The 22866-nt window shown below is 34.7% G+C and overlaps 1 protein-coding gene across 1 annotated transcript; it reads right to left on the reverse strand.

Annotated features, from left to right (window-relative positions):
- Positions 1–15402: 15402 nt before the first annotated feature.
- zgc:162592 (uncharacterized protein LOC561993 homolog) lies at positions 15403–21231 on the reverse strand. The gene is made up of 2 exons (XM_051113935.1): positions 20244–21231; positions 15403–16737 (listed from the first exon to the last, which is right to left on the reverse strand). The coding sequence occupies exons 1-2, from the start codon at positions 21046–21048 to the stop codon at positions 16409–16411; spliced, it is 1134 nt and encodes a 377-aa protein (XP_050969892.1). The 5' UTR covers positions 21049–21231; the 3' UTR covers positions 15403–16408.
- Between the last annotated feature and the right edge of the window lie 1635 nt (positions 21232–22866).

The following is a 22866-nucleotide window of genomic DNA, read 5'->3' on the forward strand; positions in this document are numbered from 1 at the left end:
CTCAGTTCACTCGGCACACGACCAGTGACGGATCTGGTAGCGGCCAATCAGAATCAAGAGCTGATCATCACGAGACCGTCAAACGTCACACGCATGTTACAAGCACATTGGTTTCACGTTACACAACCCCAAAAGTCCTTAATACTAAAAAGTCCCAAATAATTTTTTTTTGTTTGGTTGTGTATATTATTTTGTGGTTGGATTGCTGTTTTTATCATCTATGAGGATGCGTAAAAACAAAGAAATTGTCTACTACGTCAAAAATGAAGACAGAAACAAAAGTTAAGGCAAACTTTTAAGTAGCTTTTGAAAAAAAAGAGAAAGGCAAATATAAAGTCTTAATATCCATTAAACCGATTATAACAGGTTTTAGGACGCAAGCATTAAATGGTAAAACCATATAAATCCTCGATTAAAACACGTATATGTCTGTGCTATGGTTATGAAAGATGTAATAAAGTCAAACTGATCTGTAAAAGAAAAACTGAAGAGTTTATTTGCAAAGACAGATTAATATTTTTTTCAAAAATCATGTTTTTAATTACATTAGCATGTTTTTTTTATTATTGTTTTTATTGTGTTAGCTGTATTTTTTAAGCTATTTTTAGTTCAAATCAAAATAACCCAACTGCAGTTTGATTAACTAGAATGCAAAAAGAGTGCAATCAAAAAACATGGTTTTTGAAAATTGTTAAAAACGGAGTTATCTGTTTTTGCAAATGAACTCTTCAGAGTAAATGTTTTATTTCCATATGAAAAATGTAAATGAGTTCAGATATTTAAGTCTCAATAACAGGCATATTCAAGTAGCTTTAATACCCCAAAATAATATTTGGGTAAAAGTTTAACTAAGGTTTGCAATCTCAGACAAAATAAATGTATTTATTTAGCTATTTTTCTATTTTTTCCCCCTATTGCTGCTCTGAATTTAGTATGCTAAAAGCAAGCAAGTATTGGCTTGTTTAGAAACTGCAGTTGTGATGAGAGGAGGTATTCATTTGCTCTGTTTATTCTCGTTTGTCTCTTCCCTAAAGCCAAAACTAACAAATGACTTTTGCTAATGACTTTTGTGAAGTTTTCATTTCCTGCTAGGTAGAGAGCAGCTCTCCTTCATTTGCATATCTAATCAGCTAGTGATGAGTGCCAAGTGTGCTCTACTGATATCTTTTTAGGGAAAACAGAGGACTCATAATTGGTGTTTTCTGTGAAATGGCTCATTAATAACCCCATGTTGGTCCATATTGAGTCTGTGCATTTCCTGTTATTACAAACTGAAATCTGCAGATTCTAATGCTGAATTAGTAACAGGTGAGAAAACACAGTCAGTGTTGTTTTCAGGCTTTTGTTGTTTGTTAATTGTTAATATACAAATTTAGCACAGCCATAAGTAACTTTAGAAAGTTTGTTTATGAAAACCCATATATTATGGTATTTTGTTTGCTTGTTTCCAATCCAAGGAGGGTATTGAATAATCTCAGTCTTTGGAAAAGATTTTCCATTTTTCTTTCTTTTCTCTTTTTTTTTTTTCATGAGAGGAAACATCCTTTGTTTGTATTTAAATTAAACTAAAAGATTTGGTGCCATACTTGAAAAGTTTATTAACTAAACGGCTGAAATACTATGTTAAAGAATGTTTTGATCATCTTCAGTATGATAAATTTAGTTAAACTTACTGTTAACAAACAGATGTGCCACAGTGGGTAAGACTATGTCATTTTAAGTGGCATACTACTCTTATACAATTATGGGTGAAATGGTAGGAGTAGTATAGTAGACTATGCAGTTCAGCCTTTCTTTTGTATATGACTCATTAAAATCAATTTCCACTCATTCATTCAGTAATGAAATGCCACGGTGCTGCTTGGAAACCCAGTGTGACAGGTTTAGCCCGCTATGGCTTTATTTGGAACTACCTTTTGTCAGCAGGGCAAAAATGATAAAGACTGTGTGAAATGCAAGTAATGCCATATTAACTTGTCTACTCAATTGTTTACTCAAATGTCCTGGCTGCAGGCAATCTGAGCAGCAGTCATGTAATGAAGCACATCTGAAGTTCATGATGTTCCTCACTGTAAAAACATGCAAAATCTTGACTATGCACGTCCAAAAAGTGAGAGGTCAAGAAACAGGCCTATTTATTAAGTGAAAAAATGCTATTTATATATATATATATATATATATATATATATATATTTTATAAAAAAAAAAATAATAATATATATATATATATATATATATATATATATATTATTATTATTATTATTATTATTATTATTTTTTTTATATATATATTATTATTATTATTATTATTTTTATATATATATATATATATAATATTAATATTATTATTATTATTTATTTTTTTTTTTTTTTGGACTTAGTTGATGGAGATCTGCTTTTAAGAGAGGATTCAATTCCTTCAGGCTCTTTGAAACCTGAGGCACAGTGAAACTGGACTGGACCGACCTGAAATACAGTGGCATGTGAAGGTTTGGGAACCCCTTGCAGAATCTGTGAAAATGTGAATAATTTTAACAAAATAAGAGGGATCATACAAAATGCATGTTATTTTTTTATTTAGTACTGTCCTGAGTAAGATATTTTACATAAAAGATGTTTACATAAGTCTACAAGACAAAAAAACAGCTGAAATTCTGAAAATAACCCCCTTCAAAAGTTTGGGAATGCTTGGTTCTTAAAACTGTGTATGGTTGCCTGAATGACCTACAACTTTTTTTTTTTTTTTTTGTTTTGTTTTGTTTTGTGACGGTTGTTCATGAGTCCCTTGTTTGTTCTGAACCGTTAAACTGAGCACTGTTCTTCAGAAAAATCCTCCATGTCCTGCAGATTCTTTGGTTTTCCAGCATCTTTTGCATATTTGAACCCTTTCCAGCAGTATGATTTTGAGATCCATCTTTTTCACACTGAGGAGAAGTGAGGGACTCAAACACAACTACGAAAAATTTTTCAAACATTCATTGATGGTCCAGAAGGAAACACAATGCATTAAGAGCTAGGAGTGAAAACTTTTGAACAGGTTGAAGATGTCCAAAATTTTTGTTCTTTTCAAATTAAGTACAAATTACCTTGATCTTCAAATGCAAAAAGTCTTTATATTTGCAAAAAAGGCTGGAAAACCAAAGAATCTGCAGGACATGGAGGATTTTTCTAAAGAACAGTGCTCAGTTTAACTGCACAGATTTTACTGTGTTTTTTCACTACTGAAGGTAGTGTTTGTTTTATCACATCAAATTTCACACTATTCACACGAGCTACAACTGTGTAGGTTTGTTTTGGTAACCGTCACATGCAACACCAGTATCTCATTATGTTATTTCTCCTAAACTGTCCCCCCCGCCCATCTTACATACACTTTCTCTTGGTTGGATTGTTTTTGAAAATGGCAGTGTAATGGCTTTGTGCATTCTTTTCTGTTTTGTTTCCTCCTCCCACTCAGAGAGATATGCAAGCAATGACTCCTCAGAATTACTGAACACTTGTAAGGTCTGGTTTCAGCAGATAGATTTGATCTCACTTAAATGTGCAAGAGGGAAGTTTTGGGTTGCCACAGTGGGGTAGTTTTATGTTCTTGGTGTTATTGTGAATGATTAATCTGTGCATCTTGTTTGAAGATAAAAGTAATGTTTTCAGTAGTCTTCAATGCCCTTTTGAAAAAAAAAAAAAAAAAAAAAAAAAAAACAGCATATATGAGTAGTTGCTTAAGACCAGCACCTGACCAGCTTATAACCAGCTCAGGACCAACTAAGGACCATCTTATACCAGCTGCCATGCTTCAAAACAAACATACCTAACAGCATATGCTGTTTTTTTTTTTTTTTTCCAACAGTTTTTCCAACGACCCTTTATTAAGATCGCTTTTCATGTTCGTATGCATATTTTTTACTCTAAAGTGTCACTTTATAGAATAAAGATTGTTCCCCTCATTTTGGTGTAACATACAGCACTCAAAATGTATTATAAAATGTTCAAAACTGATGTGTTCCAGTAAACATTGCATTCAACCATACTGTAAAGTGGTCTTGCCAAACAACCTTTGCTCACCCTATACAATATTTGAACAATAGTTCATTGTGTGCATGTTTACAACAAATTATATGCTTGAGACCTTGAACAAAGACTGATGTAAAACCTTATCAGAGGGAATTGCATCATGCCCTAATCAAGCACAATGTGATAAATTAACAAGCTCTTTCAGGATGGAACGGTTTGTTGGTTGCTTTGTATTGTGGATGGATTTGAATTCTGGCTATTTCCTGCTCACTACAGATGCATTTTAAACATCAAATATGTTCTGATTAGCAGTGCTTGGGGATGTGTCATTCAGCATTTTTTGCTGATGGCATGAACAGACTTGTCATTGCATCTCCTCAGGCCTTGCCCAATTGTACAGTGGGAGGAATAAAATATGTTAAGAACAGATACAATGGGGTTTGTACAGTAGCATGCCTTTCTAGTGGTGTTCTCATTGGCTTAATATATTGAAAGTTTTAACACTGGCCACAAGGTGGCAGTAAATGCATTTAGATGGGTCTTTGTGTAGTACTAAGGCAACAATCCACACTAGTTGTGCCCGTGCACACCCTCAACCTGCTCAGACAAGTGTGTTTAAGACATAATAGATCTACCTAATCAGATCTGAAATGCTTGTAGAATTTTGCACCATTTTTTCATTACAAATTATCAGAATAACAATTTGAAAATCTGAATCATTTTGCTTTAATGACAGCAGCACTCAAGCTGCATGAACTGCACAAGTTTGTGTCAGACCTGATGATCATGTTCTCCAGCATGATTTGAGCATCATCCAAAGGGCATCTTGAGCTTCAATGGAAACAAGAACATCAATCAGTGATCAATGTCACACATTTACTTGCATGTTGCAGTGGTTCTCATTCTTTTTGACTTCAAGGTCAGCAGTTAAAAAAATAAAAAAAATAAAATAATAGTAATAATTCAAATAATAACAAAACCATGTTCTGAATTTACACATTTTTTAGTTGAGAGTTTTTTATTTTTTAATTTTTCTTACAAAAATAACAATTTCTATAAATAATTTTGCTAAATATTTTAGAGGCTGTTGTGTATATACATATATACACTGCTGTTCAAAAGTTTGGAATCAGTTTTTTGAGTCTCTTATGCTCATCAAGGCTGCATTTATTTGATCAAAAATACAGAAAAAAAAAACATTAATATTGTGAAATATTATTACATTTTTAAAAAATGGTTTTATATATATATATATTTTTTAATATAATTTATTTCTGTGATGGAAAAACTTAATTTTCATCGGTCATTACTCCAGTCTTTAGGGTCATATGATCGTTCGGAAATTATTTTAATATGAAATGTTATATTTTTAATAAATTCTGTTCTTTTTTTTTAACTTTTAATTTGTCAAAGAATCCTGGAAAAAAGCATCACAGGTTGCAAAAAATAAAAATAAATAAATAAATACAGCAGCACAACTGTTCCAACAATGACAATAAATCAGCATATGATTTCTAAAGGATCATGTGACACTGAAGACTGGAGTAACAGCTGATGAAAATTCAGGTTTGCATCACAGAAATAAATGAGATTTTAAAGTGTATTAAAATAGAAAACTGTTATTTTAAATTGCAGTAATATTACACAATATTACCTGTTTTTTTCTGTATTTTAGAACAAATAAATGCATCCTTAGTGAGCGTAAGAGACTTCTTTCAAAAATCTTTCTGATCCCAAACTTTTGAATTGCAGCATGCAATAAATGAGAACCACTGACTTATTGAATTAGTGATTAGTGAAGGTTTTTTTTGTTTATTTGTTTGTTTTTGTTTATTTTCAATATGGTCTAAGATTTTTAAGTGGTTTCAAGCATTTGGACCTTCTTCTAAGTTTTATTCAGCTATCTAAACTTCACTGTTTTTATTAGTCTAAACACACATTGTGAGTACAAATGCATCTGCCTTTGTGTGCTTTATGTCATTGCATCATTTCCCACAACAGATTTCTCTTCAATCCAGTAAATATTTGCATGCCTTTCTCTGGCAGAAGGACGGCAGGCCGTGTAACGGCTGTCCTCTAAAGCGCTAGTTGACAGTGAAACCTATTGGTACGTGCATAACTTGCATAATGTCACATGCAGACAAAAACAGCTACAATAGACACAAACCGGCCAAGAGAGCAGCAGCACAGATGAAAGGTGGACCTGGTCATCAATGACTCTGTTTATTTCCACCCAGGCAAGGAAATGAGCGATTGGGATCTCAGATTAGCTGTACTAAACAGCTGGGAATGTTTACAAAGGAAATTAGATGGTGATTTTCACTTTCTGTCCCCTCTGTGCCATATGGAGTGATGCATTATGATAATTCTGAGGATGAATCACATTTCAATGCCTCTGTGAATTTTTTCAGGTCACTCATGCATAAAAATCCATTCTGTGGTGCAGCCACAGATGCAGTTTCTTGCTTATTAGTGTGCTATCTCATATTAAAAACCCATGTTGCTTTATCCGAATTAGACAATAAGTCATTGTACACCCTACGTCATGTCCATCGGATGTGGTCTTTCCTGCTTTATCCTCTCTCTTTTTACCACCGTCTTTGGCTTGAAGTCAATGGCAGCAGAGTGTGCAAAGATAAGATGTGAGAGGTTTACTGGCTTTATTGAACGCTGTACAAACTGGGAAATCTCATCCTGAAATGTGGCATTACACTTCAGGAGACTCGATATGTCACCACAGCAACGGATCATCATCTACACAGCCTGACAGGTCAGAGAACATCATATGAACACAGGCCTGACAAAAACACCCAAGGTCAAAGCTCACCGCAGAGGCGTGACAGCATTGATAATTAAATCCACCCACGGTCTTTAATATACCAGAGCTTAAAACATCTTTTGTAGCATGTGGTTAGACGCATCTAGGTTTTCTAGACTATCAAGGTTTTGTTAGTTCTGCTGTGATGGAATAGTGCTATTGATTCTGACAGACCTGAATAGCTGAATGACGGAGATACAAGAATAAAAAACCTTGTGAAATTCTTGCCGAGTTATAGGTGACACAAAAGTTAAAACAACACTAAATGTTGTTGCTAAGAGCTTAACACCTTTTTAGTCTTTAAAGGGATAGTTCACCCAAAAAATGAACATAATTTACTCACCCTAAAGTTGTTCCAAACCAGTATGACTTTCTAACCTCTGTTGAACATAAAAGAAAATATTTTGAAGAATGCAGGTAACCAAACATTTGCTGGAGTCTATTGACTTCCATAGCATGGAAAAGGGCTATGGAAGCGAATGGGGACCAGAAACTGTTTGGTTACCAAACTTCTACAAAATACAAAATTTTGTGTTCAGGAGAAGCAAGACAACATGTTGAGATCATATGTCCAATCAAATTTTCTTACTTTAGATCAATAACCTTCCTGTTATTAGACATGTTTGCTCATAAAACTTAACATTTCAGGAAAACATTTCAGGATTTTTCTCCATATAATGGACTGATATGGTGCCCCAAGTTTGAACTTCCAAAATGGAGTTTAAATGCGGCTTCAAACGATCCCAAATGCGGTTGTAAATGATCCCAGCCAAGGAAGAAGGGTCTTATCTAGCTTTTTTGTTAAGGGTGTTTGATCTTCTTCGCATGTTCACTTTGCAAAGACTGGGTCGGAACCTCTGCAGGGATGTAGGATGATTTTGAAATGATTTTTGAAGGTGAGGGAGAAAATACAGTCTGAGTTTTTCGAGTTCACGGAGAGCAAGACAAGCGTTTGAGATTAAAAAGTATTTAAATTGTATTTTTTAAAATAAAAATAACCTATCGTTTCGCTAGATAAGAGTCTTTATCCTCGGCTGGGATCATTTACAACTGCATTTGGGATTGTTTGAAGCTGCATTTAAACTGCATTTTGGAAGTTCAAACTCGGGACACCATATCAGTCCATTATATGGAGAAAAATCCTGAAATGTTTTCCTCAAAAAACATAATTTCTTTACGACTGAAGAAAGAAAGACATGAACATCTTGAACATCTTGAATATGGTTAGCAAGTTACTAGCATGTTGCTAGTGTGTTTCTAGCATGATTAACATGTTTAAACCAGCTAAAACCGGTTGATTCAGTAAAAAAAAAAAAAAAAAGCTAAGACAAGCCTAGGCTGGTTGTCTAGTTTTGGCTGGTTTAACCTAGGCTGGTCTTTTAACAGGTCTCCCAGCTTGGCCAGCATAGACCAGCCTGACCAGATAAAAAGTGGCCAAAACCACTATAAACCACTTTAAAACCAGCTTGGGAGACGAGCCAAAGCAGCCATTAAGCTTAGGCTGGTTTTAGCTGTTTTTTAAGTAGAGAGTTGTTAAGCTTTGCTATAGTAATAAACAGCTTAGATGCACCATAGTTCTCTTTGTATAAAAGTTTTCACCCCCTCAATGAAAGTCTATGGGATTTTAGATGGTTTTGACAGTCTGGCTTTCGAAAACTGAAGAAGAAGAAGAAAAAGCCTATATAGCAGATCAGTAAGTTCCCTGCTAAAAAAAACAACAACTAAAACCAGCCTAGGCTTGTTGGCTGGTCTTAACTGGTTTAGGCTGGAAGTAGCTGGTCCTCCAGCCTGACCAGCCTGGCCAGGCTTGGAAAGTGGCCAAAACCCCTCTAAAACCAGCCTGCTGACCTGTTTTTTTTTTTTTTTCAGCAGGGTTGGCTTTCCTAAGCCAACTTAATAGTAATGTTTCTCTTTCAACAGCATAATGGCATTAACAACTCAAAACTTTTGTGTGATATTACATTCAGGCCGTTAGGTGTCAGTATGACTGCTGCTGTATCGACCAATACACATAAATAAAGATTTGATTTGATTTAATTATAATTTAAAATGAATTCACTTCTAAAAATTTTTGCTATGTTTTGCACTTTATTTTAGTAGGGGTGATTCTAATATTCACTCAGTTATGAAATGTGTTGGTGCTTTAAGTGCAATATTTACACTTATTCTCTTTTTTAGTTAAAATCTATTAAAGTTTAAAGTGGTTGTGAGAATGATATATATTTGTTAAAAAGAATGCATTTGGTTGGCATTTGGAACAGAGAGAAGAAAAGAAATAACGCAGACTTGCTGCTCTAGGCAAATATTATGCCTCTGCCATCAAAAAACGAGACAAAATAACAAACATTTTTAAAGCTAATCAGTGGCTGGAAAGGGAAGTATTTATTGTGAAACACCCTAAAAGCATGGGCGCTGCAACCACTGTATTCGGTAATAAGAAATAATATTCACAGAATCACAGATTTTTAGGAGAGCTAAGATAAAAGATGGGGGACAGATGAAGCCACCCTAAATATGGTCTAGCAATTGCCATGTTTGAAAGAGATGTGTAATGATGAGAATGTAAAAAGAGGCTCTGAATTGCTATCATTATAATCAGCATAATTAGAATCCTGCTTCGGCAGGTCCAGCTGGCATAGATGAAGCTATCAGATGTCACTACACATGGCTAAATCTCAAATAATCCTGAATTTTGATGAGCTCTTACGGCCATTATGTTACGAAGTGTTATTTGACTATTCAGTGACTCTACCTACATTTTTGCAAAAATCCAAAAACATACTTATACATAGGCCTACAATTCACTGAAGGTTTTTAGCTGAAATGAACACTGGTGGCAGTTAAACACCAAGAACTTTATTCCTTTTAACAAAAATAATAAATACAGTTGTAGATTATTAATTAAAGTTGTCCTATTATGCTCTTTTACAAAGTGTTGATTTTGTTTTGGGGGTGTACTAATATGCTCTCATGCTTGGTGGTTCGAAAAACGCATTACTTTTTTTTACATTATTTACATTATCACAATATCTTTCTCCCCAGCCTGGCACAAATGGTTTGATGAGTTCCAGGTTTGATGAAGGCCCGCCTTCTGAAAAACGAAATGTGTTGTGATTGGTTAGCTGTCCCAGTGTGTTATGATTGGCTAACAACCTAGACGGTGTTTCAGTACTGCCACAATACTTGCCAAAGCATCAGGTTCCATCTGCTTTGTTATAGTTAAGGATATATTAAGGTATAGTTGACGCTATGGTAGTGTTGGGTCCTATCGTCAGCCTGTGAGATTGCTGATACATGATATTATTGTGATAATTTATTTAATTATTTACATACTTAGTGTTATTGCCCAAAATCAGCTCCAGCATAAGGCTAAAAGCAGCTTAATGTTTTAAATATGACTTTATGTATATTTAACAAGACAACAATTGAATAAATTGAATAAAAACATTGTAAGTTACTAATTGTAATGCTTACATTTCCTTAGTTATTCAAAAATCAGCTACAGAAAACGGGCAAAGAACATTAACATTATCAAAAGACAACATCACTGATTAGATTAGGGTCTAGTGCAAGTTTATGCAATTTAAGAAACACTCGTGTTATAAGTGAATCTATCTACACTGTATGATGAATAAACCTCTTACCACACACTGCACACATCTGCGGCACATTATGGCTATGACACGGCCACCGGAGCAGATCGTGGCCTCTAGGGATGCAACAATACAGTTAGTTCATGATTCAATACATACCTCGGTTTTTTAACCATGGTTTTCGGTTCGGTTCTAATAGCTTGCCACATCAGTGTGTTTTTTTTTTTTTTTTTGCAACAAATTAACAACAAAATACTCCTGTAAACATCTGTACACTGAAAAAAGCGTGGGTTATTATATGTCTGCTTAATATTTCTTTTGAAAGAGAGGTATTATTTTTTCGATTTTTACGCAAAATAGGATGGGTTTCATTCATACTGGACACCAGAGGGTGCTCTCGTGCAGAAAATCCAATTATGCGCTAAAGAAGTAGCACTGATTACATTCCGTTCCAGCCAGGAAGTCTTTAATATGGATAAAGGCATAACGTTAAACGTTTTGAATAATGAAATGTAAAGACAGTAAACACTTAATATATGGTCTGCAGTAATATATGGTTTTTCTGTGTTATTCAAGCCATCTCGTGTATTTTCATAATGATTAGGTATATCTGTAAGCCATTGCTAATCGCCAAACATAGAATATGAGAATAGAATTTATTATTGTCTGCCTCATTCTGTGATAAGAATCTACATCAGATCACATAAGGAAGTGATTTTAAACACTCGATTGATGTTGTGAATTAAAAACAAGTTATAATGTTTTTTATAGTGTGTTGCTTTTTCAAATATAAGCGGGGAAGTGTTTCCTCATCTCAGCATGTGAAATCATGGCCACACACAGCAAATTCCGAAAGAAATAAAACAACAAAATTATTTAAATGCAAAACTGAAAATTCACAAGCATGTATTGAACCGTGGATGTTGTACCGAAAGGTTCGATATTATATTGAGAATTGTGACATCTCTAGTGACCACTCTTTACAATACTTGTGTTTATACCTGCTGCGCTGCGGTTTGTTGAAGCATTACAGAAGTGGCTCTCCGCGCTGCATCACTAAAGTTAGGCTAATCCCCCACCTCGTCCCTATCCACCCCCCAATCATTTGAATTTCCGTGGGCAGGATTTATTTGAATGATATGCTAATGGGCCACGTTGTGACATCACAGTACCCGGAAAACAACGCTGTAGTCCAAAGGAGCCATTCGTTGTAATTCTTGAAAAAGCATAATAACACCCCTTTAATAAAGACTTATTTCATGCAATTCCTAGCACAATACTATGTTATGACCTCAAAAACAATTTTACCATTGCACATGATTTGTAAACGAATAAATGTTGATGTTTGTGTCACATAATCAGCTACATATGTATGACTTTTCCGAAATAGTAAACTTGCTTGGTAGTCCACCTGATACAGCATTGCACTTGCGATGTGGAATGCTCGGATACAAGTTCAGTGAAACGCATTTTGTGATAAAAGCTCAAAGACTTCTGGAAAAAAGCTGAAATTACATGGTTGCGTCAGCAAATGCATTTTCATCTCAAGTTTGAATTTGTTAAAATAATAATTCACCCATAAATGAAAATTCTCTCATTAATTGCTCACCCTTCGTTCCAAACCCGTAAGACCTTCATTCATCTTTGGAACACAAATTAAGGAATTTTTGATTAATCTGACAGCTTTCTGACCCTGCATAGACAGCAATGGAACTGAAACCCAGAAAGGTAGAATGGACATCGTTAAAATAGTCTATGTGACGTCAGTTGTTCAACTGCAATGTTACGAAGCTATGAGAATACTTTTACTTTGCAAAAAAAACTATTTTTCTTTTCCACACACTCTTATGTGAAAAAGGTGGATATTATAATTATTTCTAATTAAATATTATATATTCTATAGTAGAATTCTAGTAAATTCCATAGTAGAGTCTGAACAATTCTCAGCACAACAGTAGATGAGCACGTATCTCCTTCATTTGTTCTTGCTGATTAGGAAGTGACAGCCTTCAAGTGTCTGTTTGGTCCTCTGCAGCCCCTCCAAATGGCATAACGGCTTCCACGTGATCTAAAATGGTCTCTTACACTTATCCTAACTGCATCGCCATGACAACAAACAGCTACAAAGTCACTGGGCCGCTAAAATCAGAACTACACAAGGAGGTTTTAAAAATCAGTTTTGCATTAGCACCACTTCAACAGCCCCCGAAGATGTCGCTGTAGCTTCCTATACTTGTGCAATAACATCACAAAATTTTGTAACGGTCTTATGCTAAACTCAACACGACTCCTATGCAACTGAACAGATCAGAAGAGCAAAAGTGCAAAACAGTCTTTATTGATCTATGGAGATTTGCCTCTTAAACAAGCCCTCTAAAGCTATTTTAACCTTCAAGGATGTTGGAAGCTGATTTGATATGACCACCATAATAGGATTTAGGTGAGACTTTATCCTTTTCATTTTTCTCCATTACAGAATACAAGAAAAGAGCTGAACTGATAAGATCTTCTGCAGCACTACAGAAGTTGCTGAGGCAGCACTGAGGTTCCCATATCCCCCCAAAAAAAGTTTACTGTATATGCTGCAGACTTAATGCGGGCTGTTTACCATAGCCCTTGGGGGTATGTATGCAGTTTTTTGGGAGGTGAGATGGAGCTTATATGGTCAAATATGTGATAAACAAAATAAGTCCTGTAACTAAAAAACTTGACACTATCGCTTTATATATATATATATATATATATATATATTTATATATTTATAGAGCCGATAGTGTCAATATATAATGTAATGTTTTCTAATAGTACGATTTTTTAATAACACAACTATGTCATAATTATTCAAACCCTATTCAACATTGCTGTTTTTAAGTCACTCATTTTTATAGTACGGAACAATTTTGTCTTAAAACACAGTTAAGCCTTTAGAAACTCTATTACAAAAAATAAGAATAAAAATAAAAAAATAAATAATTAGCCCATGCATGTGCTGAAGCTGAGTAGCAAATATGGCAGTGTCAACTAAGCTCTCACAAAAGCTATAGAGAAGCTATAGAATAGAAATAGTTTTATTATATTAGAAAGTCCAAGGCTACATGAAGGCTTCCAAGACATTAAAAGTTCCTAGAGACACAGCTGGCAGCCTTATTCCTTAATTTAAAGTGTGTTGTACCAGAAACCCTCGTGGGTGTTGAACAAAAATTGCACAATATCATAAAATGTTTAATCAGAACAACTGAGAAAAACTTGCAATTTTCAGCCAAAGACTTGCAAGATGACCCAGCGAAAGATGGAAAAACATTTGAATGTAGTGTACAAGAACAACACTAGACAAGTATGGCCTTCACGTTGGGGTATCTTGCCGAACACCACTCTTGACTAAGAAGAACAAAAAAGCTGACTTGAACATGCTCAAATTCATTTGGATAGACCTGTGGAGTAATGGAAGAATGTTTTATGGAATGATGTGACCAAACCAAAGATTATCAGTGATCTGAAAGCTTTTTCAGGTGAGGAATGGGCCAAGACTTTAGTAGAGAGGTGACAGAAGCTTCTAAGCAGCATTTTTTGGTGGTTTAAAGAATAAAAGATTCTGCACCAAATTTGACTTTTGGAGGTTGAATAATTTTGAACAAGAAAGTTTAGAGCCAATTATTATTATTTTTTTTCGTTTTTCATCAACCTATGTTCTCAGAATTACTTAAATGCGCATTAATAAACTTTCTCCAGTATACTGATGCCTTTAAATTTCACTAAATTTTGTTCTCTGCAGCAAAATGATTTGCAGGTTAAGGGGGTTGAATAATTTCAATTGCAACTGTAATAAAGATGAAGTTTTTAATAAAATGAATAAAAGCTGAGGTGCAGTAAAACAAAAAACTAATTCATATAAAATAAAGCAACAAAATAATTAAAATGTCATTATTTCTGTGTTTAGAAAGCAATATCAAATCTATTGAAAGAACATTTCACCCAAAAAAAGAAAACACTCATAATTTGCACATCCACTTGTTCCAAACCTGTATAAGATTTCTTCTTCTGTTTAAAGATGATGTTTTGAAAAATGTTGGTAACCAAACAGTTCAAACACTCAACTGTTTGTTTACCCACATTTTTAAAAATATCTTTTGTGCTCAAAAGAAAAAAGAAATGCAGAGGTGCATTTCCCTAAAGCGACTATGGTCACAAGTTCCTTCATTACCAATGGAGTTCAATAAAACTTGCGACCATAGTTGACGATGCTTTTGGGAAATGCACCCCAGGTTTGGAACAACTTGAGGGTGAGTAAATGACCATTTTAAAATTTGGGATAACTATCACTTTAAAATGTTTTTTAAAAAACATTTTATTTAATAAATGAATACTTAAAGGCCCAAAAAAATAAATTGTACATTTTGCAAAACCCTCAAGTCCCAGACCCTTGTTTGAAAACCCCTGAGCTTGAGCATGCTTACCATGATGCACAGATACAGGAAACAAGCAAATATATTTTCACAGTTATTATACAAACTCCAGAGAGATATACTTACCACACATTTGCCCAACATGACCTCAGCTCTCCCATAAAAAAACTGTGCCCCTGAGCTGTAAAGTAAACTGCCCACAAAAGTGCAGCATATAGTTTCCTTCTTTGAGATGTAGGAACATCTTCGGTACATCCCTTACATACTATATAATGCCCACGAGGTATATTGTCAAAATGAACCACTGAAACTGTCATCTTCATGAAGCATATGTGAGCAGAGCAGAATGGAGTCCTGCTCTGTCAAAGAGAAGCTCATTCCTCATGTCAAGCTACATATCAGACTGCTCATGTGTGGGTTTTCACACAGGAACAGGTAGATTTCCTTGTCTACCAGCTCAACAACATCTTAGCATCCCACAAAGCACAAACGCTGTGCTACCAGCCAATTAAAAAGATAATTTACAAATTCAGCAAGTCCTGTTTGAAGCCAACCAAACAGACGAAATACAAAGTGATGCTTTAAATAGTAAATAGGCTTTGACGCTTTATTTTACAACAAACTGAAGTTTTAACATTTCATACAAACACTTTTATAAACCATATATAAAAATTTTATTTACACATCAAAAACTTTTGTAATCAATCATAATGTATGGCTGTGTAACACTCCCAGGTCATTAACAGCTCTTTAAGTGCTTGCTGTATATGCACCCTCCACCACAGGACTTTTTTTTTCCACCTCATTGAAATTTACTATTTTGTAACAAGTGCTTATACTAAAACTTAAAGCTTAAAATTTAGATTTACAGTTATGCTTTTACAACACAGCCAAAAAGATGCACAAAGCTTTACCCTCAGAACGTGACGACTTCAACTTCAATTCAACATTCGCTCCAGTCCATCATAACCCACCCATATGGTTTATTTACAATTTGAGAATGCTGGTCATACAATGTTCCTCTATGTCTGACAGTGTCCAAAAAGCCTACTTAGTTGAACATAAAAATTAATGTTTTCTTCAGAGATGCAATGGAAATGTCATGAAACGGAAAAGGTTAAAGCCAAAAGGCACATTTGATCTGACCTTTACATTACGTACCTGGCTAATTACTTCCCCTTCTGCATAAACTGCATAGCTGAGATTTAAAGGTTAAACTTCCACAGCTGTTTGATACTGGGTTTATGAAAAGATAAGGAAACGTGTGCAAATGTTTCAAAGGCTCTCGTGTGTTTAGCCTGAAACGGCAATCAACAATTCAAAACCATTTCAGACTTCGCCAAGAAACCAGGTCTGGGTGAATATGAGAAGGTGCCATCAAGTAGTAAAAAGGCACAAACAGCCATTAAACTAAAAGAGCATGAAGGAAATATGAGTATTTCTGAATGCTAACTTGTGATTAAAAAGATATTTATCGGAATAACCTCTGTCTGAGCAGGTTAATGACATGTCGGTAGCACTCATGATGTCTCAACTTCACCAGAGCTTTAAAACTTCATCATATGACAAGAATAAAAGGAATCTCAAGCCGGCTCTGGTTCACGCATGTTGGTTTTAGGTGGCTTGAGCGTTAGTAGAGTGCAGGTGGATGACACGCTAGAAAACCGCTCATGGAGCGAGTAGTTACTGTTCCATCCGGGAACCACAGAGGATTCGATCGAGTTGACGCAGCTTGAATCACTGTCAGAACCTGGACACAGTCCTAGACATAGTCTCTGAAGAACCAAATGGAATTTCCTTCTAAAGCTATGGTTGATCCAGAAGTAGAAGATACAATTGAGGAAGCCATTGGAGGTTGGTAACCACACAGCAATAAACTCGATCCATTCGGGGACACCTCCGCCTGAAATTGCTGTAAAAAAGGAAAACATGCTTTAAAACTTATACTCTCTTCAATATATAGGCATTATGGGAATAGGTACTTAAAAAAAATAAATAAAAAAATACATTTACTAAGTAGCATCTATTACAGACAATCCATGTAAGAAATAACAGATTTTAAAGTTAAAGTGGACAGTTTAACCAGTTGCTCAATATTATGTCATTTCAAACCTACAGGGGTGTAACTGTACATCACTATTTCATGAAATGGAAATTCAATCCGTTTCAATTTCACAAACATAGTCAACTGCTGTCATATGTACGAACATAGCAGATGATCTGTCCACATATACATATATATATATATATATATATATATATATAAATATGGAAGCTTTTTTCCCCCACTCCATTTAACTCAATTGATCTCATGATGAAAACTTTCCTGGGGGAACTTTTCACAAGATGCGAAATATGTACCGCCACATATGCTTTGTGACATATTCTGTGTGAAATGTCCACTGAGTGGTACTAAAAGTTTGTTTTTTGTTTTTCCCCCAGAACAGATGAACATATGGTACGTTTTCTGTGACAGTGGTTTTGTACACATCACCGTAGTTCTGACTTGAATGTCGGATGAGTGGCACTATAATTAATGCTTTGTGACATTTTAAAATAAAGTACCATCTGCACTATACTTAAACCTACCCGATAGTATGAAAGCGAATGTGACGTAAAAGCATCATCACAAGCATGCCATTTTAGCTTGTTTTTCAGTCTCTCGTCATTCAGCTCTTTCATTGCAAATCATGCTTTTCACAGAATTCGTACCCAAAGACTCCACATCCTAAGTCCAATTCTGTGCTGGCTGAGGTACCGAGAAATCATTCAGCATCGATTCTGAGATTTTCCGAACACATTGCGATTCTTTCTCAAACCGATTCTGAGCTTAGTTTTGAATAGCAGATGCCACTGCTTGCTTTAGAAACAGCCGTGCTCTGCTTGTTTCCAAATCCTTTCAAGCTTGCTGGTTTTCCATCTCTAGTGTTCATTTCTGTTGGAAACCGCATTGATATGTACTCATTGGTACATATTTCGCATCTTGCAAAGTTCCCACAGATATGTTTTCGTCATTAGATCAGGTAGATTAAACTTGAAGTTTTCGGCCACAATGACTTCTAACCAAGTAAACATTATTTTGCATACAGTATATGTGCAATAATTTGTTTTACACTGCCACCGTTTAGTAGAATGCTCAAGCTGCTCTTTTCCACACAACCAAAGTAGACTGTAAACAAGAACCGTCAAGCTCAAAAAAGGACAAACAAGTGCCATAAAAGTGGGCAATTTAAACACCATGTAGGAGGGCTTCAGTCTCCTTGTCTTGTCTTTCATCTCAGCTCCCCTAAAACTCTGTGATTATCTCTTCATGTTTGCTGAAAACAGCAGCTGCAGTAAGCTATCTGAGGTCACTGCACTCTGAGTCCTTGCCTTATCAGTTAGAAAGTTTAACAACATTTAAGTATTATACTTCCCTCTCTAGTCAGCAACACACCGGCCATATAGGGCTAAGCTCCATAACCACAGACTGCTAGCCTACATTTAGATGTAACAGACAAGCACACTATGAATGCTACGTGTTCCAGCGAAATTACAAACAAAGTAATAAAAAAAGCAATGATAACACTTCACAATGAGGTTCCACTAGTTAACATTAGTTATTATGAACTGAAAAATACTTCTGAAGCACAACGCGTCATCAATCAGCCATATTGGCGGCACTGACATAAACAATGCCACTGAACCGAACGAAACTTGTATATTTTATTGCTAAAAATGGTCATGTTTTGGGCTGTAAACTGAACCAGGATTTCCAGGGCAAGAATCTTGACATAATTTATGTATGTTCTTATTTTTGGTCAGGTAGATGAAATATCTTAAGTAGATTATTAAGTAGGCTATATCTTATGTAGGTTAATATCTTAACACTGCTCGTACGCATCTTTACCACCTAATAACTGCAGTATTCAGCAGTACATTAAATGTGCAATTTTGTTCTGTTGTTTATATCCGAGTATCGCCAATATGGCCACGTATCCGGGTAACTGAACAAATCGTGACATAAGTGCAAACACTCCATTTTGTTAATTTTAATATTTGCTAACATGTTATTAAAAAAGTATCTGTACCTGTTAATATTTAAAGGACCTGAGCTAACATCAACTATTATGAAGTTACATTTTTATTAACCAATTCATAAAAAGATTAATAAAAACGTATTGCTCCTTGCTAGTGAATCTTTTTGTTAAGTTAGGGACTTAAAGTATTACCAGAGCTAAATACAGTTACCACAATACTAAATACACCAATGCTATAGTAGGACTGTAAAAAGTTTAAAACAATGGCAATCATGTATATGTATATGTATATGTATATCTATATATATATATATATATATATATATATATATATATATATATATATATATATATATATATGTATATTTACATATTTGTTTCTTTCAAGTTCTTCAACACTGCATTTTTTATGGGAAAAATCAAACAAACAAACAAACAACTGTCTAAAATATATTTTAGCTATGTTTTGATTAATTAAATATATTTCTTAAAATTGAAAAGAATTCATTTTTAACCTTTATACAGAGGGTTTGCACTTACATCACTTTTGGTCAGGTACCCGGATGCGCGGCCATATTGGAGATACTCGGATGAAAACAGCAGCATGGATTGCACGGTTAATGTACCACTGAATATCTAACCATGGAAAAAAACAGTGCTGCTAAATCATAGAGGGAAGGACTTAGTAAGCTCGAAGCAGTGCAATACTTTGACAAACTAAAATTAATAGATATTACAATATTAGCCTAACATTTCATCTACCTGACCAGAAATTATAAGAACAAACAGGAATGTTGTTAATATTCTTGCCATGGAAATCCTAGTTCAGTTTGGCCAACCACAAACGCCTTTTTTCCTCAGACAGTCTACTGCACTCTTCTCCTTGATTTGTTAAAACATTTAACTGATTTGTACAGCCCAAAACATGACAATAACATACCATTTTCAGCAGCAATAATCAGCAAAATTTGCGAGTTCCATTCAGTTCAGTGGCATTGTTTATGTTCTGTGCTGCCAATATTTTAAAATGTATCAATGTTTAGAATTGCAAGAAATGTATCTAAGTTTACAGTTTTAATGACTTGAAATGTATGGATATTTAAATACATTTTCAAAAACATACTAGAAAAAAATATTTACAGAAGTGTGTACATGTGTACATATATAATAAAATATATATACACATGTATGTGTATATATTTATGTGTATTATAGACAATGTATAATAAAACAGAATAATAAGAGTTCAACACACTGCATGTTTGGTTGGGAAGAAAGGTACTTCCATTTAAATGAAAAACAAAAAGCGGCTTGGATATTCTGTTAAACATCTGCTTTTGTGTTCCAAGCACAAGGCTTGGTTTGAATACAAATGATAGGCTATTAATCATGATCTCACCATTGTACAGCATGATGACCATGCAGGGCGTCCAGCAGGTGTAGTAAACGGTCATGACTGGAACTAGAACACGCAAGGCGACTTTAGGCCTGTATCCTCCACCCCAGGGAGGTCTTCTCAACTTCAACCTCTGTCTCTTCGCAGCTATCCACAGTCTGAGGTTACAGAAGGTCATGATGGCCGAGCACGGGAAGAAGATGAAGCACGTCAAAGACAGGGAGTACGTAACGTTGCTTGAGTACAGCGGGTTGCACACGAGCGAGGCTCTGGAGAACTGCACTTCAATGATGCCCGCCGGGAACGAGATGGGAACGAGGAGAACGGGAGGGAAAACCCAAGCGAACGCGATCAGAAGCAGCGCTCTTCTCCTGGTCAGCACGGTGGAGTATTTCAGAGGGTAAAACACTGCTATGTATCTTTCCAGACTTATGGTTGCAAGGGTGTACATGCAGGTGGAATATATAGTTGCGTTGAAAAATGCCACGACGTGACAGAAGGGGTCCGGGCCAGCGTTATATTCTTTCATGAAACTCACGCACAAATTGAGCGGCATGATAAGCAGTCCAAACGCCGAGTCAGCTCCCGTTAACGATAAAAGAAAGTACCGAGAGTTTCTCGACCACCCCGATACCGCTGAGGCTATGACCATCACCACAGCAATATTTCCCAGAGTTATCATCACTCCCAAAACCGATATAATCCCAATTTTAATGGGGCGGTGAGCCTCCAGTGTCCCCTGTAGATCAGTGACATTCAAGTCCACATCAGGTGATGGAATAGAAAAGTTGTTTATGCCGGACATCATGGCGCATTACCATCAATGACCCATGCCTATTTGAAAAATCCTTATTTTTCAAACGTTACAAAAAGTTTTAACAAAGATCAACTGTATGCAAACACAATCTGCATGGCAGACGCTCCTGGATAGATGAACACCTGTAGCAAATCAACCTCAGTCACGTGATGCGGCCCAGTTGAGTGGCCTTAATTATCACATCCTTACAGGTGGCCCGTTTTTGAATGGAGCAGCCCAGCCATATTTCTGGAGGACATCTTATGAAAATTTAGGGGAAATAGCGGTAATAAACCCACTTGCTGTTTTATTTTAAATATTTAAATAATTAAATATTTATCTTTTGAGTTTTTTGTAAGTATGTGTTGTATTGTAGAAATCATAACCAAATTTAAGTTTCCATCTATTCCAGATAGATGCAGTAAAAATTTTTTTTTAAAAAAGTTAACTTTTTTAAATCTTTAGAAAATATATAGAAAGGGCCTTTCTAAGCCCTTAAAATGATCAAGATCAAAAATCTTTTACATGCCATCTGTAGCCTCATTGATAGTTTATGCTTTTTTAGCAGGTAAAAGTAAAATAATTCTTCAGTTCTTTAAAAAATAAATTATGAGTGATTTTTATAAAGGACACATAAGAACATAATTTTTTATATATATTTTAAGATGAACACTTACAGGTTACGTGCCATACATGCATTACCTACAGATTTTTAATGTTTTTTAAAGACATCTCTTCTGCTCACCAAGCCTGCATTTATTTGAGTCAAAGTACAAAGTAAATTTTGAAATATTTTTACTATATTTTAAATATAGTATTTTATATATTTTTATATATTTTAAATATATTTATACTATATTTTTACTACTTACTATAAGTAATTGTTTTTTATTTTAATATATATTAAAATTTAATTTATTCCTGTGATTTCAAAGCTACATTTTTAGCAGACGTCAAGCTTTTGAATGGTAATAATAATAACAACAATAATAATAAATGTTTCTTGAACAGCAAATCAGCATAATTAGAATGATTTCTGAAGAATCATGTGACACTGAAGACTGTAGTAATGACGCTGAAAATGTAGCTTTGATCACAGGAATAAATTACATTTTAAAATATATTCAGATAGAAAGCAGTTATTTTAAATAGTAAAAATATTTCACAGTATTACTGATTTTGCTGTATTTTGGATTGAATAAATGCAGGCTTGGTGAGCAGAAGAGAATTCTTTAAAAAAAACATAAAAAATCTCCCTGCTCAAAAACTTTTGACTGGTAGTGTATTTTTTTTAGAACATAATGTTAAAGTATAAGTATCAAATATGATCCATCAGGCTTTTGAAGAACAGAGTATAGTCTGTTTCACTGTTATAAAGATCGCTTTGATTTACATTACAAGCTATAATAATTTCATCTTACTTTTTGGCCATCTGGCCATATAAATGTCAGCAGCTGCACCAAATGGCATATTTTTGCTCAGTTTGCTCAGCTTCTGAATGAAATTGAGGTGTGTTTTTTCATTTTTATTGTATTTTTTTCCCCTTAAATATGAGCTCCATGTTTTCACTATATCATATATGGGCCATATAAAAGCCTGCATCAAATCCAATTTTTGTTTATACATTTATTTAAAAAAAGAAAAAAAGAAAAAAAAAAAAAAGAATTATTTCATATATCATGTTTAATTAAACTGCAAAATCTTTCTTCCAAATCCAAAAACTGTTTAATGATCTGAACTATTTAATGCTTAAATATAACCTTTTATGACTCCATTGACCCCGGCAGTTCCTAACACATTAAACTTTGTATAAAAAGCATTCATTATTTT

This window comes from Labeo rohita, chromosome 7 (assembly GCF_022985175.1).
Source record: "Labeo rohita strain BAU-BD-2019 chromosome 7, IGBB_LRoh.1.0, whole genome shotgun sequence".
In the NCBI taxonomy this organism is placed as follows: Eukaryota; Metazoa; Chordata; class Actinopteri; order Cypriniformes; family Cyprinidae; genus Labeo; species Labeo rohita.